The following is a 19,511-nucleotide window of genomic DNA, read 5'->3' on the forward strand; positions in this document are numbered from 1 at the left end:
CCCTGGAGCTGTGAAGCAATTGTGCTATCCACAATGCTACCGTGCTGCCCTGAAGAACAAACTAATCTACACTATATCATTCTACCGTAATCCATGTACCTATCCAATAGCCGCTTGAAGATCCCTAATGTTTCCGACTCAACTACTTCCGCAGGCAGTGCATTCCATGCCCCCACTACTCTCTGGGTAAAGAACCTACCTCTGACATCCCCCCTATATCTTCCACCATTCAACTTAAATTTATGTCCCCTTGTAATGGTTTGTTCCACCCAGGGAAAAAGTCTCATTGTCTACTCTATCTATTCCCCTGATCATCTTGATGGGATTGTTTTTATTTCCAGATTAATCTGAAGGCAGTATAAACATTTTTATCAAATCTGTATCTTTGGTGGATTTGATTTTCTTCATAAATCCGAAATTAGGACACCAAAACATTCCGTTTAATATATCAAGTAAGATTTGAATCACTTTAAATAGGTTAGTGTCACCTGATCCACATATACATGGGATTTACAGTGAGCCAAAATGAAGCAGTCAAACCATAAATGCACTTGTACATTAGAGTAACTAGCATTTAGTTCAGGACTGTATTGGACTATACTGAGTGGCAGCTAACTTCCTGGGAAGTTTTACAGATTGTCTTTACTCTTCAGTCGTAACCATAATCTACTTGTTTTAAGTTTTTCAGTATGCACATATTAAAAAAAATTGTTTTGGTTTGCCAAAACTGAATGTTCCAATACTAATTTATCTTTACCAATACTTTTTTTGGGGGGGTGGGAATTGTTAAAATGTCATTGCTGTGAATAGAGGAATAAAATACCCTGTAGTAAAATCTTTGCCACCTCTCAATATTAACCATACTCGTAAATACAGCTGTCAGCTACTGATTACCACCACCTATTTTCTATTTTTTAAACAATGAGTGTCAAGGGTTTTTGGAGAGGATAGTTTGTTTGAGCAGAATTACCATATAACTATTCCCAGTAGAATTAACATTTACCTATCACAAGTGTTGAGGTGAACCGGCGTTCGAAGATGGGATGTCATTGGCCTAGAGAATGCAGATGTAAGAATTGCAGTAAGATATTCTTTGTAGTAGAAGCTGAGGGGTTGGAAACTGTAAAACTGAGATACACCAGTGTGACTACTGGAGGGAGGATGCAATTACAGCATCAAATCGGCAGTTTCTATTATAAATATGGGTACAGACATTTATGGAGTGGAAATTTGTCACAGAACTGTGACAGAGACTCAATAGTCAGTAAGGTTTTATAGATAAGCATGCATCCAGGTGGGAGATCGTTTAATCTGCCATGTGAAAAAGGAAAGTGCTGTTTTGGGTAATTTGTGTTGGGTGTGCACATCCTCTACAAACTACACGCTATTTACCTTTTATAGCTGAATGATGTCTCTAACAGTGCACATTGTGGGTCTGCAGTTATTACTGGTGGAGAGTACCTACTGTAATCTTTGCAGTAAAACCTGTCTTGCAAGATTGCGGTGAATACTTTTCCACAGTCAGTCATTGGGAATGTGTGAGCCTGGACCAATGGAACTTGCCAATCTCTCTATAGGACATGTTCGCTACTGCCAGAGGCAGAAAGCTTTGTGTGCCTCCCTTGAATGATCTCGGAGAAGCACGCTCTAACGGTATACACAAGATACAGTAAAAAGTTAAATAACTTTTAATCAGTGCCTGACTGACTGAAGGAGTACAATTATGTAATCTTACATCTTTAATCTGATCGTAGTTGATTTATCTGAGGTGCACCATGCATGACTTGCTATCCACTTCATAATTTTAAATTTAACTCGCTGAATCTGATTTTGCATAATGACTGCCTGTGCTAGATATTTTAACAAGTTGCACAAGTTTCAATTTCCAAATGATTTTGGTACTCTGACAGTGTGGATTATTACTGAATCGCTAATTAGCTTTCACCGTTCTTAACCTTCACTGCAAATCTCCAAGCCCATCCATGACCTGAAATAGCATCAGCTATTGGCAAAGAAAAAGCTTCCATCAGCGATGAGCTCTGCAGCAGACATTTTTCAAAGTACCATGGCTGCAGTCTAATCTGTGGGTTCAGATGATGGCAACATTCACTGTTGTGTCTAAAGCTTTAATGAGATTATGGCCGTTTGTTATCACTCTGGCATCTATTCTATATATAAACTGCCTAATCCTTTGTCAAAATGATTGCTTTGTCATCACAACTATCTGTCCATTCCCTGTTTCATGTATTGCATTTTGGACAATTGTTATGCTTTGGGTAAACATATTTGATGATCAGTGGGTTAGTTTCTTCACTAAGAGTTTAAAGGGAAAATATAGTTGGGAAAATATAGTTTGCAAAAGCTGCAGTCAAGTGAGTGTGCAGCAAGAATTCTCAAGTCGACTTAGTGTTTGAGCTTCAAATGATTTATATAATGAAGTTAAACTCATGCATTTTATCACTGAGCAAAATATTTTGGAATAACGCTTTCATGAAAAAGTGATTTGTGTTATAGTACAGCAAATTGGCATTAACGATCAGGTGAATATTGTTATAGCATTCGCATTCTCCCTGCCTTGGTCAGTGAATCCCAGAGGAAATAATAACATTTTAAATACACGTTGGTATCTGTTTAAATGCACATTGGAAAATGGGCTTAGAGTAGTCAGATCTTTGTTGATTGGTGTGGACATGATGGCCCGAATGGCCTCTGTATGTGCTATAAACATCTATGAATTGTGTTTTAAGGGTGTAAGTTTATATATGAAGAATTATAGTTTAAAGCTCTCAGCTGAGCTTTTCAACTTGGGAGTAATTTGTGTATCGGCATGAATTGTAAACCGATTGCTAGTTTCAGATACTAGTCAGTGATAACAATAATAAAATTATTATTATTATCAGCATGAATTAGAAACTGATTGCAAGTTCCAAATACTAGTCAGTGATGTTTCCGAATAGGTAGAACCATAAAGTATTTACAGTGCAGAAGGAGGCCATTTGGCCCGTTGAGTTTGCACCGACCCTCTGAAAGAACACCCTATGTGGGCCACTTTTCCATCCTATCCCCATAACCCCACCTAAGCTGCACATCTTTGGACTATGCGAGGAAACCCACGCAGACACGGATAAAGTGCAAACTCAACACAGTCACCCCAGGCAGGAATCAAACCTGGGTCACTGGTGCTGCTATGCAGTACTGCTAACCACTGTGCTGCCCATAATGGTTAGACATTGCAGAAAGCCTGAGTTTCTGTTTGGTAACTCAAAGCTATTGTCTTTGACAATGCTTTGACAAAAGTCATCCAGACTCAAAACGTTAGCTCCCATCGCTCTCCACAGATGCTGTCAGACCTGCTGCGATTATCCGGTGTTTTCTGTTTTTCTTTCTGATTCTAGCATCTGCAGTAATTTGCTTTTCTAAAGCTGTTGTCGTCTTTAGTTGTCCTGTCCATTATGATGCATTATGACAATGTAACAGCCTCATGATAACGCCTTTTTAAACATTGACTAAACCCCAATTTATTGTGCTGAACCTCTGTTTCAAATTGCAAGACCTTTGGGAAGTGAATACCATCCTTCTTACTGTAGCTCAAGTGAGAAATAGCTGAAGCATGCAAACTAGGAAGATCCCAGAATTGATCCCTGACCTTCCGTGAGTTAGCTGATCTTAGCTAATGCAGCATTAGGGGCACTACCATTGGCATAAAAAGGAGCAGTCAGGGCAGCATGGTGGCGCAGTGGTTAGCCCTGCTGCCTTTGGCGCCGAGGTCCCAGGTTTGATCCCGGCTCTGGGTTACTGTCCATGTGGAGTTTGCACATTCTCCCTGTGTTTGCTTGGGTTTCGCCCACACAACCCAAAGATGTGCAGGGTAGATGGATTGGCCATGTTAAATTGCCCCTTAATTGGAAAAAATGAATTGGGTACTCTAAATTTTTTTAAAAAATAAATGAGAAGGAGCAGTCGTTTTTGGTTTGCAGCGCCTGTATGCTCTCCAGCAATCTGTTAGTAACTGTATCTTTGTGCATTAGGCCATTGTGGGACTGAGTTTGGCTGTGCACACAAGATTAAATAACTTGCTGACACTTGCTTGGATGATATGCTGGAAGGCCCCAGGCATCAATGGATCTGTCCCCCCAGCAAAGAGTGAACTCTTGTCAGGAAAACATTTTTCAAAAGCATCACTTGGCAAGACTTGAGATTTTATTTTTTTGATTAATAGTCTCCCCTCCTTTACTGTGCTTTTCTTTCGCTGGATTGGTTCTGGAAACTTGTGATTATGGTCTTGGATTTGTTTATATTTAGCTAGGGGAGGAGTGATAGTAAATGCTGTATAACACGGGAAGTTGAGGAATTCTGAAATGTTCAGTTTGTTCTGATTCTGCAAGATGCGGTCTTACGTGGTGACATTCGTGTACACGGCAAGAGCCTGATTGCATTGCGTATTGCAGACATTGATTTGTCATCCCGTTTATTCTTTCTGCAGTCTGTAAAGTTGGTTTAAATTGGTTGACAACAGGATTGGCTGGTGTCCTCAGCTTCTTAAGGGAAACGCCTCTGTTTTGGTCACAGGTAAGATTCTCTTCTGTAAAGGTTGTTTTAGATATAGAATTTAAAGGTTTATACAGGCTCCATGTTAGCTGTTATCAAATTTTGAGCTGAAACATTGAGATTTACAATTTTAATTGGTATTTAGTAAAATGGCATTAGCTCTTCCGGGTTGGTATTTTAGACCACAATTTACTTGCTCTTGTGTGTCTGAAGATGGTTAATTTTTTTTTAAACTCGCTGACTGATTTTTGACTAGTGTTTTAGGCTGCAAAAGTGTTTTTGATTTGTATATTGAATTTTAATCTAACTTTGCATATTGAACTTGGATCTGCAACATTGTTATTCAAATGCAGAACCATTAGTATGATATCTTATCTTACAAAATTTGCAATTAGCATAGACTGAGCACAGAAAGAAACCCAGAAGATTTATATATCTACTAAACGCATAAAGAATTTGCTTAATGTAGTTGTCTTCAGTCTGAAAACAGTTCCAAATTATGATGTCCTTTACGAGCTGAGAATGATGGGAAAATCTGAATTGTAGTTTTCTTTCTGAAACTTTTTGCTTTTGCATTCAGATTTCAAGTTGCATGTTGCAACATATCTATAAAGAAGTGTGACATTAAAACAAAGATCTTCCAAAAGCACATCGGATTTCATGTACATGCTGGCAACACTCAATGGTACCTCACAACCACAACCTCTCTCAACTTCTCCACTGTCTCTGCTTTGTTGTGCTGCCCATCCAACATCCAGAATTAAATGAGTAGAACTTTCCTCCACACAAATGTTGGGAAGATCAATGTCATTGTCTTTTAATGCTGCTACAAACATCATTCCCCCGCCACCGACTTCTTTCTCTTCCTTTCCACTATGGCTGAATCAGCGTGTTCGCTGCCCCTCTACCCAAGTGCTGATTTCCACCTTTGTTTCTACCCCACAGCAGCTCATCTGCTGAATCCCCCATCTGTAAGTCTCATTCACTCATTACCCTTGTGCTTGTTCAGCTAATTAGCTTCTGATCTGGCAATGCCTCGATTTTAAACATTCTCATTCTTGTATTCAAATTGCTTCACAGCCGTCTCTCTTCTTCCCTATCTCTAATTCCTCCAGCTTTTTGCTCTTCCAGTTCAGGCCTTCTGTCCATCCCTGGTTTTAATGCCCCATGTTTGGCATCTGACCTCCTGGCTTCCTAGCTCCATTCCCTTTCTGAACCTGTCAGCCTCTCTTTTTTTTTTTCTCCCCCCCCCCCCCCTTTCACTCCTCATTGACCAACCACAGTTTTGGTCATACCCTAATATCTTTATATGGCTCATATTTTGTCTGAAAATGCTTGTGAAGTGTCTTGGGGTGTTATTTTGGTATAAATGCAACTTGTAGCAGTAAAGAGAAATGCATTACTGTTGTGATTACGTCATTAAATTGCTGTGCAATTAAGTTTTGCGTATTACAACTTGGACTCTAATGTAATGTTTGTTTAAAAACCTACCTTAAAACTTGTCCTCTCTGCAAAACATTGGTTTTCCTGTGATGGTATGCTAAGTACATTTTACATTCTGGTTAGGCTGGTTTTGTTCTAACACGTCTGACGTAGTTCGTGCCTTTCTTGTCTGCAGGTGGTTGTTATTGATTGGGCTCAGCATGGCCGTGGTCATCCGCTTGCAGGGTCTCCCCATTGTGGCGGGGACCATGGATATCCGCCACTTCTTCTCTGGATTAACCATTCCTGATGGTGGTGTGCATATTGTAGGTGGTGAACTTGGTGAGGCTTTCATCGTTTTCTCCACAGATGAAGATGCACGGCTTGGTATGATGCGTGGTGGGGGTACAATTAAAGGATCCAAAGTATCACTCCTACTGAGTAGTAAAACTGAAATGCAGAATATGATTGAGCTTAGTCGTAGGCGTTTTGAAACTGGTAATGTGGATATGCCACCAGGGGGCTCAAGCAGATCAGGGCCAACTAGTAATACTGGTATGAGTGGAAGAGGTAATTTACCAACTACTATGCCTAACTTAAACACTCCCACGATGGTTACCACAACTTCCTCCATACATGAAGGCATGGGGAATAAAAATGTGCCCACCTTTTCTGCTGCCAGCATGGGAAGTACACCCACGAACCTCAATCCCACTTTTAGCAGCCCTGGGTTTAGCATGTGTTCGACTATGGTCAGCACTATGCCGCCATTGAATACAATGAACTCTGTACCACCTTTGCCACCACTTCCTCCTTTACCTACAATGCCATCACTGCCACCTATGCCTTCAATTCCTCCAATTGGTATTTTGCCACCAGTGCCTCCCCTTCCTCCAATAGCACCTCTTACTCCTATTCCTCCCATGCCACCTCTACCTCCTATGCCAAGCTTACCACCCATGCCTATGAATGCAGGTAGTGCTCTTCCTCTAGGAAACTCTGGACCCAGTGGAATGAATGGTTCTGGGTCAGCATTGAGTATCAGTAATAGCATAAGTTCCATTTACATGGGTCCCATGGGTACGTTGAATCCATTGCACCCCATGAATTCCCATAGTTCAATGAATAAAGGACCACCACCAATTAATTCCGATGATCTCTATGTCCATGTTTATGGAATGCCATATGCTGCAATGGAATCGGATGTAAGGGAATTTTTTCATGGACTTCGAATTGATGTGGTGCACATGATGAAAGATCATTTGGGTCGCAATAACCGAGATGCAATGGTGAAGTTTTATAGCCCCTCGGATACTTTTGAAGCTCTGAAACGACATGGGAAAATGATGATGGGACAGAGGTTTGCCAATGTGTTCCCTGCAACAGAGCGACAGTGGATGAATACTACGGTTGGCTTTAATACACCCAAAAGCATGGGCCCCCCACCTATCATTGGACATTATGGACAAAACCTACCTCCATTTCATACATCTAGGTCTGAATCTCCAAGCAGACATGAACGTTCACGATCGCGCTCCCCTCATGAGAAAGAGTTCTGCGTCTATTTGAAAGGCTTACCATATGAGGCTGAAAATAAGCACATCATGGAATTCTTCAATAAGCTGGAACTCATAGAGGACAGCATCTACATAGCCTATGGACCAAATGGAAGAGCAACAGGTGAAGGTTTTGTGGAATTTAAAACTCCCACTGATTACCAAGCAGCATTGTGTCGCCACAAGCAGTACATGGGCAGTCGTTTCATCCAGGTTCATCCAATCACTAAAAAAGCCATGTTAGAGAAGCTAGAAATTATTCAGAAGCGAACACACAACTTTGTGCAAAATGAGCAGAAGAGAGAACTAACAGTGAAATCGGAGGAAATGTGTGGTTTACCAAAATTCTGTGGTCATATATGGAATATTCCTTATAATGTAACAAAAAGTGATGTGTTCCAGTTTTTGGAAGGTATTGGACTAGCAGAAAATGGTGTCCAGATTCTTCTTGACTCTAATGGTCAAGGGCTGGGACAGGCACTGGTGCAGTTCCTAAATGAAGAGGAGGCACAGAAGGGTGAGCGACTGCATCACAAGAAATTAAACGGACGCAATGCATTTCTCCAACTAATCACTCTTGAGCAAAAGAAAGACATTGAGACTAATCCACCATTTCAAATCAAAAGTCAAAAGAATCCAAACTTTGATCCTCCTTATATCCCGTGTGTTGGAGGAGACAGCATTTTTTCTCCAGGTGGCGGTTCAGGTAATCTTAATGGCCCTGTACCACCATTCAACCCTGTTGGTACTTTTAGTGGATCAAGTAATATGTTTGGACCAGGACCAGGTCCTGGATCAGGGATCAGTGTCAGTATTGGTGATGGCCCAGTGGGAGGGCCTGTTTTTGGAAGCAGCAGTGTAGGTAGCTTTCCAGGACCAGGGGTTGAGCCAAGCTTTGGAGGTGGTCCTTTAAATACCAACAGCCCAACCGTGGTTAAAGTGCAGAATCTGCCCTTCAAAGTATCTGTGGATGAAATTTTGGATTTTTTCTATGGCTACCGTGTGATTCCTGACTCTGTGTGCCTGCAGTTCAATGAACAAGGCATGCCCACCGGTGAAGCAATGGTTGCTTTTGAGTCCTGCGATGAAGCAATGTCAGCTGTTGTTGACCTCAGTGATAGACCAATGGGATCAAGAAAAGTGAAGCTTGTCTTGGGATAACTCCAAATTTTAAACAAAGGCTGGAGCGTTATAGGCTTGCCTTTTAGCACAGCTATTTGATATGGAGGTTGTCTGAACCTCTGCTGTGAAACTTGCAAGTGTTTGCAGCTGACTTTTTGACCCAGATTATTTGGAATCCGATGTTTAGGTGTCCAGTGGACCGAGCAGAAATGGATGTTTTGTGTAGATCCATGAAACTGTTAGTTTACTCGTACACTAGGCAAACAGCCTATGCACAGATGCATATTAGATGCTAATGTAGCCATATTTCTTTGTTACAATGCAATCATTTTAAGTTTTGGCACCCTGGACGTTAAGTGGATAGAAGCTCTTGTCTCTGGCGACAAAACTAACTGCAGGTAACTAGCCCTGCATATGAAAATGATGAAATCAGAGCTAAACCTAGGTTGGACAGTTCTTTCTAAGTGATGTAAATTATAGTATTTTGTGCACTTGGGGTGTTATTGTCAGCTGCCATTTAGACACAGTGAAAATAGTAGGAACTAGGGTACAGATAAATTGAAAACTCAGTTCTTAATGTGCATGTTGACCCTTTTTGTTCTGGGCACGGTATGTTTTTTAAAAATCTTTTGAGTTTGACAGCAGCCATTCTCTCTGGTCTCTGTATATACACAGCATACTGCGGGTTAGGTTGTTTCACTTCTGTGTTCAATTTGAACTTGTGCTAATGTATGACCCAGGGTTTGACATTCAGTTGTTTATAGAGCTCATTTGTATGCTAGTTACCTAATTGTTCTGCTAGTACTCACACTGTTCATATTGATGCTGCAACAGTGGGGAAATCAGTTCAGATCTTTTTTAAAAAATTATTTTTAACCACTACAGGCTGCCAGTGGATATATTTCTTACTGTAGGATTCGGCTAATACCAATCTTGTAATGCTGATGCACTTAGTATGATTTCTGCATTAATACTTTTCTAAAATTTTGTTACTTGCTGGTTTGTAAAAGTGCACAAAAGACCCCTCTATCTAGACTCATTCAGAGATTGAATGAAATCTTGTAACAGTGTTTTTTTCCCAAAAAGGCTAGCTGCAAATGTATTCCTCCCTGGCACTGGGAAACGTTCATTGTATTCACACCAGCATGCAGTGCTAGTAGAAATTTAGTGTAACTAGAATTTTGAAATGTATTTGTAATACGCTGGGTAGACAGTGCCCTTTACTGGGAAATGCTGTACAGTCTTGTTAATGACCCAAAACTCAATCCTACTGTATCATATCTGAGTTTTTTGTAAAAGATACAAAATGAATCGGTAAAAGTGTGATGCTGTTTTTTAACTAAAAAGAACAATGCGTATTGCTTATTTGAATTTTTGATGTGTTTTGCAAATGATGTTGAGGAGATCTGAAACGTGTGCAACACTACATTGTATAGTGAGAAAGGACTTTTATTGGTCTACTGAGCATCCATATCTGTCCCCAGTACATCTTGGGATATTGTATCCCTGTGGTTTTCAGTTTTGGGTCTCCAATCCCACAATACTGTACCAGTAGTGTTTATATAATGCTGGAGGCAGTGGGGAGGGATTTGGAACAGATTGGTCTCAATTCACGAGAACATAGATTCAGCTCCCACGTAACTGGATCTCAAAAGTAGCTGGATTATTTAATCGTCATGTGGATCCGAGCTCCTGCTGGTCGACCCTCGAGCCAAATTCAACTCCAGTCTAAACCCAAGGTCTGCTCAGTGGGCTAATGTGTGAAGTCCACACAAACTACTTGTAAGAACTATTGTAGAACTGCATTGTTTGTGTGACTAGGAAACCTGCTGATGCAACATATTAAGCGTCTTTGTATTGGCACAGTTGCATTTAAAGATCGCCTTTGTAATTTGCAGACTGATGAATTTTGCATTTACATCTATTTGGTGAGATCAGTAGGCAAAATGTTGAACTGAACCATGATGTAAAAGAACAAGTTGTACATACACCATTATCTTCTGCAGCTTTTTGTCAATAAAATGCATTCCGTGATGAATAAAGGAAACAGCTCCTGTAGGTTTAGATGTAAAACGTTGTGTTGCTTTTTTTTAAAAAAAAAGACCAGACAAATGGCAAATTTGTTGGCTGTCTTTCTTGTTTTTCTGTGTTTTATGTGAAACAGTGAAGAATATTGTAGTGCACCTGATGTCTGAATCTAATAGCCTGATGGGAACAAAGCTGTCCAATACTGACTTAAATAGGTGAACGGAATACAATTATCTGTCTGATTTTTTTTTTCATTGATCATCTATACTTGCAATTTATCTCGAGTTGAGAAGCAAGTTTGTTTTATACAAGAGCATTTTCAATGAGAGCTGTGACAGTGGTATTCCATATACAAAATTATTTTACTTTGGCTCTTCATTGGGTTGGGAGAATCCGTTCGCAACTGGGAAAGTAGTGAAACTCTCCACAAATGATTTCAAATTTCCCCCCTTTGGAAATTCCTTTTTTTTGTGTGCTAAGACTAGCTTCTTCCTATCCCCAGCTCCCCAATCCTTTTTTATAATGCTTAGTCCTTCCGAAAAGGAGCACAAAGCCTGTTTTGTTTTGCCCCCAATGACATTACACTTTCTGGAAAAGAGGTGGCGATTTCAAAAAAGAAGATGGTTAGATTAGATTTGACTTTAACTGCGGGAGCATATTGGTTACTTTCCCTCCCAATTACGTTTTTTTTTAAAGAATGTGTAGTAGACTGAATTCTTCCTGTTATTAAGAGAATGAGTGAAGTTTTGTCTGGCCTGTCCTTGTGGTATATTCTCAATTTACCTTCGATTTTCAGAGAAGTTGTGCATAATATTTACATGAAACTCAAGTGTCTTGTTCTGTTGCTGTTGTACGACCCTTAAACTGCATACATAAAATGGCAAGAGTAACTCATTGTCTGACTTGTCCAAATTGCTTGTGTCTGATTTACTTTGCCTATTCATTGCCATTTCGACATTGCTTTAAGGACATTGGTGTGCTGCAATTATACATTGTACCAATCACTTGTATATACAGTTTGGAATATGCTGTTTCCCTTCAGAGAATCAGTCGGTCTTCTCTGCGCAAAGCGCAGTTTGATGGCTTCAGTGTGAACATTCATTTGTCAGTGGTTCTATACATTTATATTTGTGGAATACATATGGCACAACTCCGAGAAATGGATTGCTTGTATAGTGGCAGGTTCGATGCTTTGCAGCTAATGTGTACTGATGTTCATCTGCAGGAAGTGCATCAGTTTTAAATGCAACGACAAATGTGTTTATGCATTTCTCAAACATCATCTGTTTTTCACTCGCTTCTCCACTTGTGTTAATGTTGGCACAGAAAGGCAATTCTATTTCACAAATCGGTGTAATGTTGTAAAAATTGGTTCCTTATTTTAATCTTGATATTCTGAAATGTCCACGGTTGGAAGATAACGAAATAAAGACTCGTGTGGTATTTGAATTTTTGAACATGGTACACAAATGGTTTAAATTACAATCCAGTGCTTTGGCAAAGGTGATGTTCATTTAAGAGATGATGACCTTGTGAAATGGTTTTGGTTAAAAAGGAAACTCAACCGGGGCACTTTACTACACTTGTGCCATCTGATGTTCATGGTGAACCAATTTTGCAATTGCTTTTGTTCAGTAGATGTATCACAAGTGAACAAACTGATACATTTTGAATCTAATGCAGTAACTCATTTGAAACCATTGGATCTGCAGGAATGTACCAAATTTGTCAAATGCACAGGCTGATATTTGTATGAAGAAAACTGAAGAGTGAATGTATCTACAGTGTCTGAATGATGCCACTGTTAGTTGATGCCATCAGAATTGCCCATTTTAAGACCTTTGACTTAGACCTGGCTACAATCTGCAGTTCCTGCTGTCTCCGTTGATGTTTAAGTGCAAAGATCAAACTTGTAAAGTCACTGCGGTGATGTCAACTTGGAAAAGGTAGGTTGTCACATGTTTGGGCAGATAAGTGGTTGAATAAATCCAATGATGGAAATTTGCCATTCTTTACATTTTGGTGTGTAGATCTTTTCTGATTTGTTCTCAGTTGTAGGTGACACTGGTAAGGTTTGCATTTATTTCCCAGCCTTATTACACTGAGATAGATGGTGACAGTTTTGACAGAAATCATGACAGCAGAGTGGCTTATTAGGCTGCTTGAGAGGGCATTTAAAACCAACGAGCTAGTATGAAACTTTGTAGGCTAGACTGGATTGGAATGGCAGATTCCCACTATCTTGAAGGATATAGTTAACCAGTTGAATGTTCTTGTCTGGAAACACATGCTCATATCTGAATTCCCAACCTCTGAGTTGCTAGCCCAATACCGTACACAAGCGACCAAAATTACTCATTCCACCACCTCCAATCTGCATCTTAGAAGCTGGTCACAGAGGATACTAATATGGATTTGAGCTGCTTTCCCACTTATCAGAATATGATGTAGAAATAGCTGCGTTCTTGCCCGTTTCCAGTTTTGTCAACATTTCACTCCCAACGTGCCTATTTATTTATTTATTATGTTACCTCGAGCAGCTAGCCCGTCAGATCTGAGATTTCATCATTTTCATTATCTTCATACTGAGTGTTTAAGCCCTCTGAGAAGGAACTGGTTTGCGACTGGCTGTGAATTATTTTGCTTACTCCGATCTCGATTTTATGCACACCACTCCTTTGTTTGGTGTACTGTTTAATTTCCAGAGGTGAAGGACAATCGATAGACCTAACTTTGCCAATGATCAGAAACACCATGCATATATACCTGAGTTTTGAAAGAAAACTTGATGGTTCTAAAGACCCTTTTTTTGACATGTTAAAGATTTCCAAAACTTCTATATATTCAGGAAAAAGAATATTCACAATTCTAAATGCCAATTTAGGACATACGTCCAAGTCCGCATTTAGTAAATTGGACTCCGTTGTAACTTTTCTGCAATTATTTTTGACTCTGCAGCTTATGCGTCAGTACAAGTGACTTTAGTTTTTAGACTATACAACTTGCTAGTCCTTCATGAACATTGTGCACATGGTCGATTATTTTGTTCACCCAAATTAGATGTTCAGAATATAAATTTTACCTTTTACTCGTTTGGTGTGGGCAAATAAACTTCCAAATTCAGATATTTCTACCCTAAAAATGTTTTAACTCCCTCCCCAACTGTACAAGTGGAATAAATTCTGCGCACAGATCGTCTCCCATGGTTATTCTTGAGTGGGTTTCTCATCGTATAGATGGTTTTTAGTCTGTTTTCTCCTTTGCTGTCTCTCTTCGCTCGAGTTGCCAGTGAATAGAGATAGATTGTAAAAGATGCATAATATCTGGCACATACTCTGATCAGGGATTAGAGGATAAGAAGACGAGAGCTCTGACCATATCAGCGCTGTTTTGTCGGAGATCAGCTAATGAGTGCAGTCCAATGATGAGCTTAGCCCTTAAGGCTCACCTAATTACTGGATAAACTTGCTCAGAATTTTGTAATTGGAACTATTGACTATTAGCCAGTGAGCAAATTCATTCCACATGATTTTCGCTCATTTCAACTAGCAGAGAAAGACATTATCCCGGCAGGCTAGTGTTGATTTGATCTGCAGTCTGAGGTTACACTAGTGATGTGTAAATGTAATATAACTATTAACTGGGCAGTTGGGCTGTGATGCGAGGGAGGCCAACAGTGGGGGTTCAATTCCTGTACTGACAGGTTATTCATGAAGGACCCACCTCTGAGGTGGGTCCTTCACCCTCTCCTGAGGTGTGTTGACCCTCGGGTCGAATCACCACCAGTCAACTCTACCCCACAAAGGGGAAAGCAGCCTATGGTCACCTGGGGACTTTGGCGGTTTTACTTTTATTGTGTATTGATAATATAACCTAGCTGAGACACCTGCATTCACTCCACGCACACCATTTATTACTCCACACTAGCTTGAGAAATTTAACAATTACACCACACCAGTCAAAGGCAATGGTGACATTCTTTTTCCAATAGAATGACTTTTGTGACAGTGGCTTAAGGTTCTCGGTCCTTCGCTTGTCAAATGATCTGCTGTATAAAATGGCGACCAGTACTGGGTCAGCGGTGTGTGAATTTCTGAGAACCCAGTTTCCTGGAAAGTGACTGAAGTTTCCTAGTGCCGCTCAACAAGAGACAAAACTTCGTGCCTTTTTTTATGTAGAAACCTTATTCCCGTTGCAGAGGGTTTTTGCACTCTTGGCATTCTGGAAGGTAACGTGTGGATTTGATAGATATCCTGGAGGCAGACTCGACCATCTGCTTGGAAAAATAAATAAATGCAGAAACGGTAGATGCTGGAAATTGCGAATGTGAGCAGCAATACCTGGAAGTAAACAGATCAGTCCACGTCTGTCAGAAACTACAATGCAGGCTCCTTCATCAGAACGGAAGAGGAACAGTAAGGCTGGAAATCAAGTGGGAGAGAAAGAGTGTGGGGGCGGATCGAGAACAATTGACATGCACCCCACCCAGAAAGTAATGACCTATAGAGAACTGTTGACTGCACAAGAGCTTCTTAAGGGTAATGGAGAAAGGCAATGAAATTGGCACAAATAGTGAAGGATAAAAAGCAGGAGGGACACCTCACAAAAGGGTAAAAATATATCTGGTCAGTTTCTCTTTCTCCCCCCCCCCCCCCCAAATGTTTGCTAATTTATCTCCAATTTTCATTGTTTGGCTAGCATGCTTAGCAATATTAGCAGCTTTGCCTTTTAATGTAAACACAAGGCAGCTTTAACACGACCAGTGTTCCTCCAGTGTAAGTGTAATCGCGGATAGCTGAGCCTTATCAGTTTCTGTGTGCATCAATACCAGGCTTGTTCCACTCTCCCAAGCAGCCATTTCCTGCCACACGGAGACCAAAACAGCCCTGGGATGGTGCAACGTTTTATATGGAAGTACAGGAGAGAGGCTAACATTTTCCTTCCGAACTCCCTGTCCAGCCCGGAGTGCACTCCTCGCCCTTGCTAACATTGGGTTAGAAACCAATGAGGAAGATCAGCTAACTCCATACATAACAAAGATCGACCTTGTACTGTAATACTGTGCATTGTCCAATAAATTACAGAGCCAGTAGAGCAGTAATATTTAAAACAAACATGCTCCTTTAAACTCAAAGCAAAATCGTTATGTTAATGGCATGCCTGCAGATTTTAAAAGAATAGGCATGAATCCGCGCGGTGCTGCCGCATCTCCAGCAGCAGTGAAATAAGAAAGGGTCACAGCGCGATAGCTTTCTCAAAAATTGGTGCTGATGGCTGCACTAATCTCGACGCATTCCAGTTTTCAAGCGGCAGTTTTGTAGTTGAAACGATGATGCCCAGTTCATTATGGTGCCCAACCATGTTTTAAAGCAAATACTTGGGGTGGGTAATGGCAACTGATTTCATTGCAAAGATGTTGATTGAAGTTAATGAGGATCAAAGGGATGGTGGCAGTACAGATTGAGAATGACTCAAAAGAACCTAGAGCAGAGATTTGTTGTTTTCAGAGGAAAATATACAGTGTGTTGCACAGGGGTTGGCATTGAGACATGAATGCTCTGAACTGGTACACACAATCCAACTTCCATGATTCATTTTCCAGATGACAAAACACTGAGGGGGGGACAGCAAACTGCAGAGTCCAGACAGATTAGTGAAATGGATAGACACATAGCCAGTGAAATTTGATACAGGGAAGTGTTCCACCAATGACATAACTGAATTTTAAAATATAGTTAAAAGACTAAAATATATATGCCACATTGAATAAATACATCAACTAATTAAATACAAGGGGTGGCAGTGAGGTGATGAGCTGCAATTGTAACGCTGAGTTTGTGCAAAGCATCATGATCCTGGATAACCACCTGCAGTAATTGCATCCTGAGGAACTTAGTCCAAGGTGCATCAAGGGAGGTGGGTGGCGGGATGGTGAGACTACCTGGACACTGGTCCAGGAGACAGTCACATTTAGTTAGCACAGTTGGTGAACATAACATCATAAATACGAAATAGGAGCAGAAGTAGGTCATTCGGCCCCTCGAGTCTGCTCTGCCATTCGAAAACATTCTGTTTTGAGTTCCACGTCTCAACCTGCCCCCGATAACCATAGATTCTTGTTAAACAAGGGAATCAATCTACCTCCGCCTTGACAATATTCAGTGACCCCGCTTCTACTGCCTTCTGAGGCAGAGTTCCAAAGTCTCTCAACCCTCTTGAGAGAAAAACAATTCTCCTCATCTCTGCCCTACAAGGGTGACCCCTAATTTTTTAAAAATGCTCCCTAGTTCTGGACTCGCCCCACAACAGGAAACATCTTTTCCACAGTCACTGTCAGTACCATCCCTCACTTTTCTAAACTCCACACAAGCCCAGCCCAGTCTGTTCAACCTGCCCTCAAGACAACCCACTCATTCCAGGTATCAATCGAGCAAACCTCTGAACTGCCTCCAATGCATTTCATAGAATTATAGAATTTACAGTGCAGAAGGAGGCCATTCGGCCCATCAAGTCTGCACCAGCTCTTGGAAAGAGCACCCTACCCAAGGTCAACACCCCCACCCAACACTAAGGGCAATTTTGGATACTAAGGGCAATTTATCATGGCCAATCCACCTAACCTGCATATCTTTGGACTGGGAGGAAACCGGAGCACCCGGAAGAAACACACGCACACACGGGGAGGATGTGCAGACTCTGCACAGACAGTGACCCAAGCTGGAATCGAACCTGGGACCATGGAGCTGTGAAGCAATTGTGCTGTCCACAATGCTACTGTGCTGCCCATCCTTCCTTAAATAAGGAGAGCAACTGAACATAGTACGAATGTGGTCTCACCAATTCCCTGTATAATTGAAGCATAACATTTATGTTCAATTCCTCGCGTAGTAAAATATAGCATTCCATTAGTATTAATTACTTGCTGTGCTGCATATTAACTTTTTGTGACTCGTGCACTAGAGCATATTCCTTCTCGCCTCCGAATTCTGTAGCTGTTCTCAAAGTGATACTCTGCTTTTTTAATTCTGCCTGCCAAAGTCAGCAAGTTCACATTTTCCCACATTATTCTCCATGTGCCAAATTTCTGCCCACTCACTCAACCTATCCATATCTATCTGCAGAGTCCTTGAGTCTTCACAACATACTTTCCTATCTACCTTTGTGTCATCTGCAGATTTAGCTACCATGCTTTTGCTTCCCTCGTCTAAGTCATTTTTCTTTGTATAAATGTAGAGTATACAATTATTTTTTTTTCCAATTAAGGGTCAATTTGGCATGGCCAATCCACCTGACCTGGATGATCAGAAAATAGTATAGTCAGGGGAAATAATGCTGTTTGCTTGCATCTATGACTGCACAAACATCTAGCTGGAGAAGGAACTTTGAATGCGAGGGCGAGATCCATTTCAGAATCGGAGGGTGAGCTTCCATTTGATGTGGTTCACATAGGAACAAATGACAAATCAAAGGATGAGATTCTGCTAAAAGAGTTTGAGGAGCTAGAATCCACTAGAGCTAGACGGAGGCAAAGTAGCACAGTGGTTAGCACTATTGCATCACAGCGCCAGGGACCCGGGTTCGATTCCCGGCTTGGGTCAAAATCTGAGTGAATTCTGCACGTCCTCCCCGTGTCTGCGTGGGTTTCCTCCGGGTGCTCCGGTTTCCTCCCACAAGTCTCGAAAGAAGTGCTGTTAGGTGAATTGGACATTCTGAATTCTCCCTCAGTGTACCCGAACAGGTGCTGGAATGTGGCGACTAGGGGATTCTCACAGTAACTTCATTGCAGTGTTAATGTAAGCCTACTTGTGACAATAAAGATTATTTTTTTTGATAATTTAAATTAATAAGAAGAACTTTAGATAATCTTTGGATTTCTACCTAAACCATGTGCAAATTGGCATAGAGACCAACACATCAGAACATTATTTTCCCTCACCATTGTTTGAAGCCACAGAGAAATATAGCAATATGATGACGTTCAGAGTGTGAAGGGAAGGGACAAAGGTAATCACGTCTCTGTGAATAAGGTCAAATTTGGGATAGGTGGGAAAATGTTTAAAATTTAAGATGTTTATCTCAATACACAAAGCCTTTGTAACAAGATTGATAAATAGGTTTGATGGGCATTGCAGAGCTGTTGCATGGTGAATGAGGTTGGAGACCAAATATTCCAGGGTACTTGCTGTTTCGAAAAGAATGGAAAAGGAGTAGTCCTGAGAATAAAGGATGGCAAAATAATTTGGGTCTTTGTAGAATTCATAGAATTTACAGTGCTGAAGGAGGCCATTCGGCCCATTGAGTCGGCACCGGCTCTTGGAAAGAGCACCCTACTTACGCCCGCGCCTCAACCTTATCCCCATAACCCAGTAACCCCACCTCACCTTTTTGGACAGGGCAATTTATCATGGCCAATCCACCTAACCTGCACATCTTTGGACTGTGGGAGGAAACCGGAGCACCCGGAGGAAACCCACGCCGACACTGGGAGAACGCGCAGTCTCCGCACAGACAGTGACTCAAGCTGGGAATCAAACCTGGGACCCTGGAGCTGTGAAGCAACTGTGCTAACTACTGTGCTACCGTGTTGCCCTAGCAGGAACTCAAAATCACCATGGGTGAAGGTGAGGAGTAACAAGGGTCAGGGAATGCTGGTTGATGTAGTTTATAGGCTCCCTAACTATAATGTTCAGATTTGGAGCATTAGTTAAAAATAATAGGAGTCTGTAAATGACAATGCAATAATCAGCAATTTTATGGACTGTCCAAATTAAATCCGAAGTATTTTGCAAGTTGGGTTCATGTCATACATCCAAGAGAATTTCTTGGAACAGTATT

At 41.0% G+C, this 19,511-nt stretch overlaps 2 protein-coding genes across 6 annotated transcripts in view; both read left to right on the plus strand.

The window, feature by feature from the left end:
- The window catches only part of cpne1 (copine I), a 140,083-nt gene that overhangs the window by 12,712 nt on the left and 107,860 nt on the right, over positions 1 to 19,511 (plus strand). For 2 of the 5 annotated variants that reach the window (XM_072515359.1, XM_072515361.1), the window contains one exon: positions 4,484 to 4,569. The exons of the other annotated variants lie outside the window; for them this stretch is intronic. The gene's annotated coding sequence lies outside the window, so the exon portion shown is untranslated. Of the gene's footprint in view, positions 1 to 4,483; positions 4,570 to 19,511 lie in introns of those variants that run through there. 5 annotated transcript variants of the gene reach the window in all.
- Positions 4,478 to 11,571, plus strand: rbm12 (RNA binding motif protein 12). The gene is made up of 2 exons (XM_072515354.1): positions 4,478 to 4,569; positions 6,167 to 11,571. Exon 2 carries the CDS (start codon positions 6,192 to 6,194, stop codon positions 8,685 to 8,687), a length of 2,496 nt encoding a protein of 831 aa, XP_072371455.1. The 5' UTR covers positions 4,478 to 4,569; positions 6,167 to 6,191; the 3' UTR covers positions 8,688 to 11,571.

This window comes from Scyliorhinus torazame, chromosome 8, assembly GCF_047496885.1.
Source record: "Scyliorhinus torazame isolate Kashiwa2021f chromosome 8, sScyTor2.1, whole genome shotgun sequence".
Classification (NCBI taxonomy): Eukaryota; Metazoa; Chordata; class Chondrichthyes; order Carcharhiniformes; family Scyliorhinidae; genus Scyliorhinus; species Scyliorhinus torazame.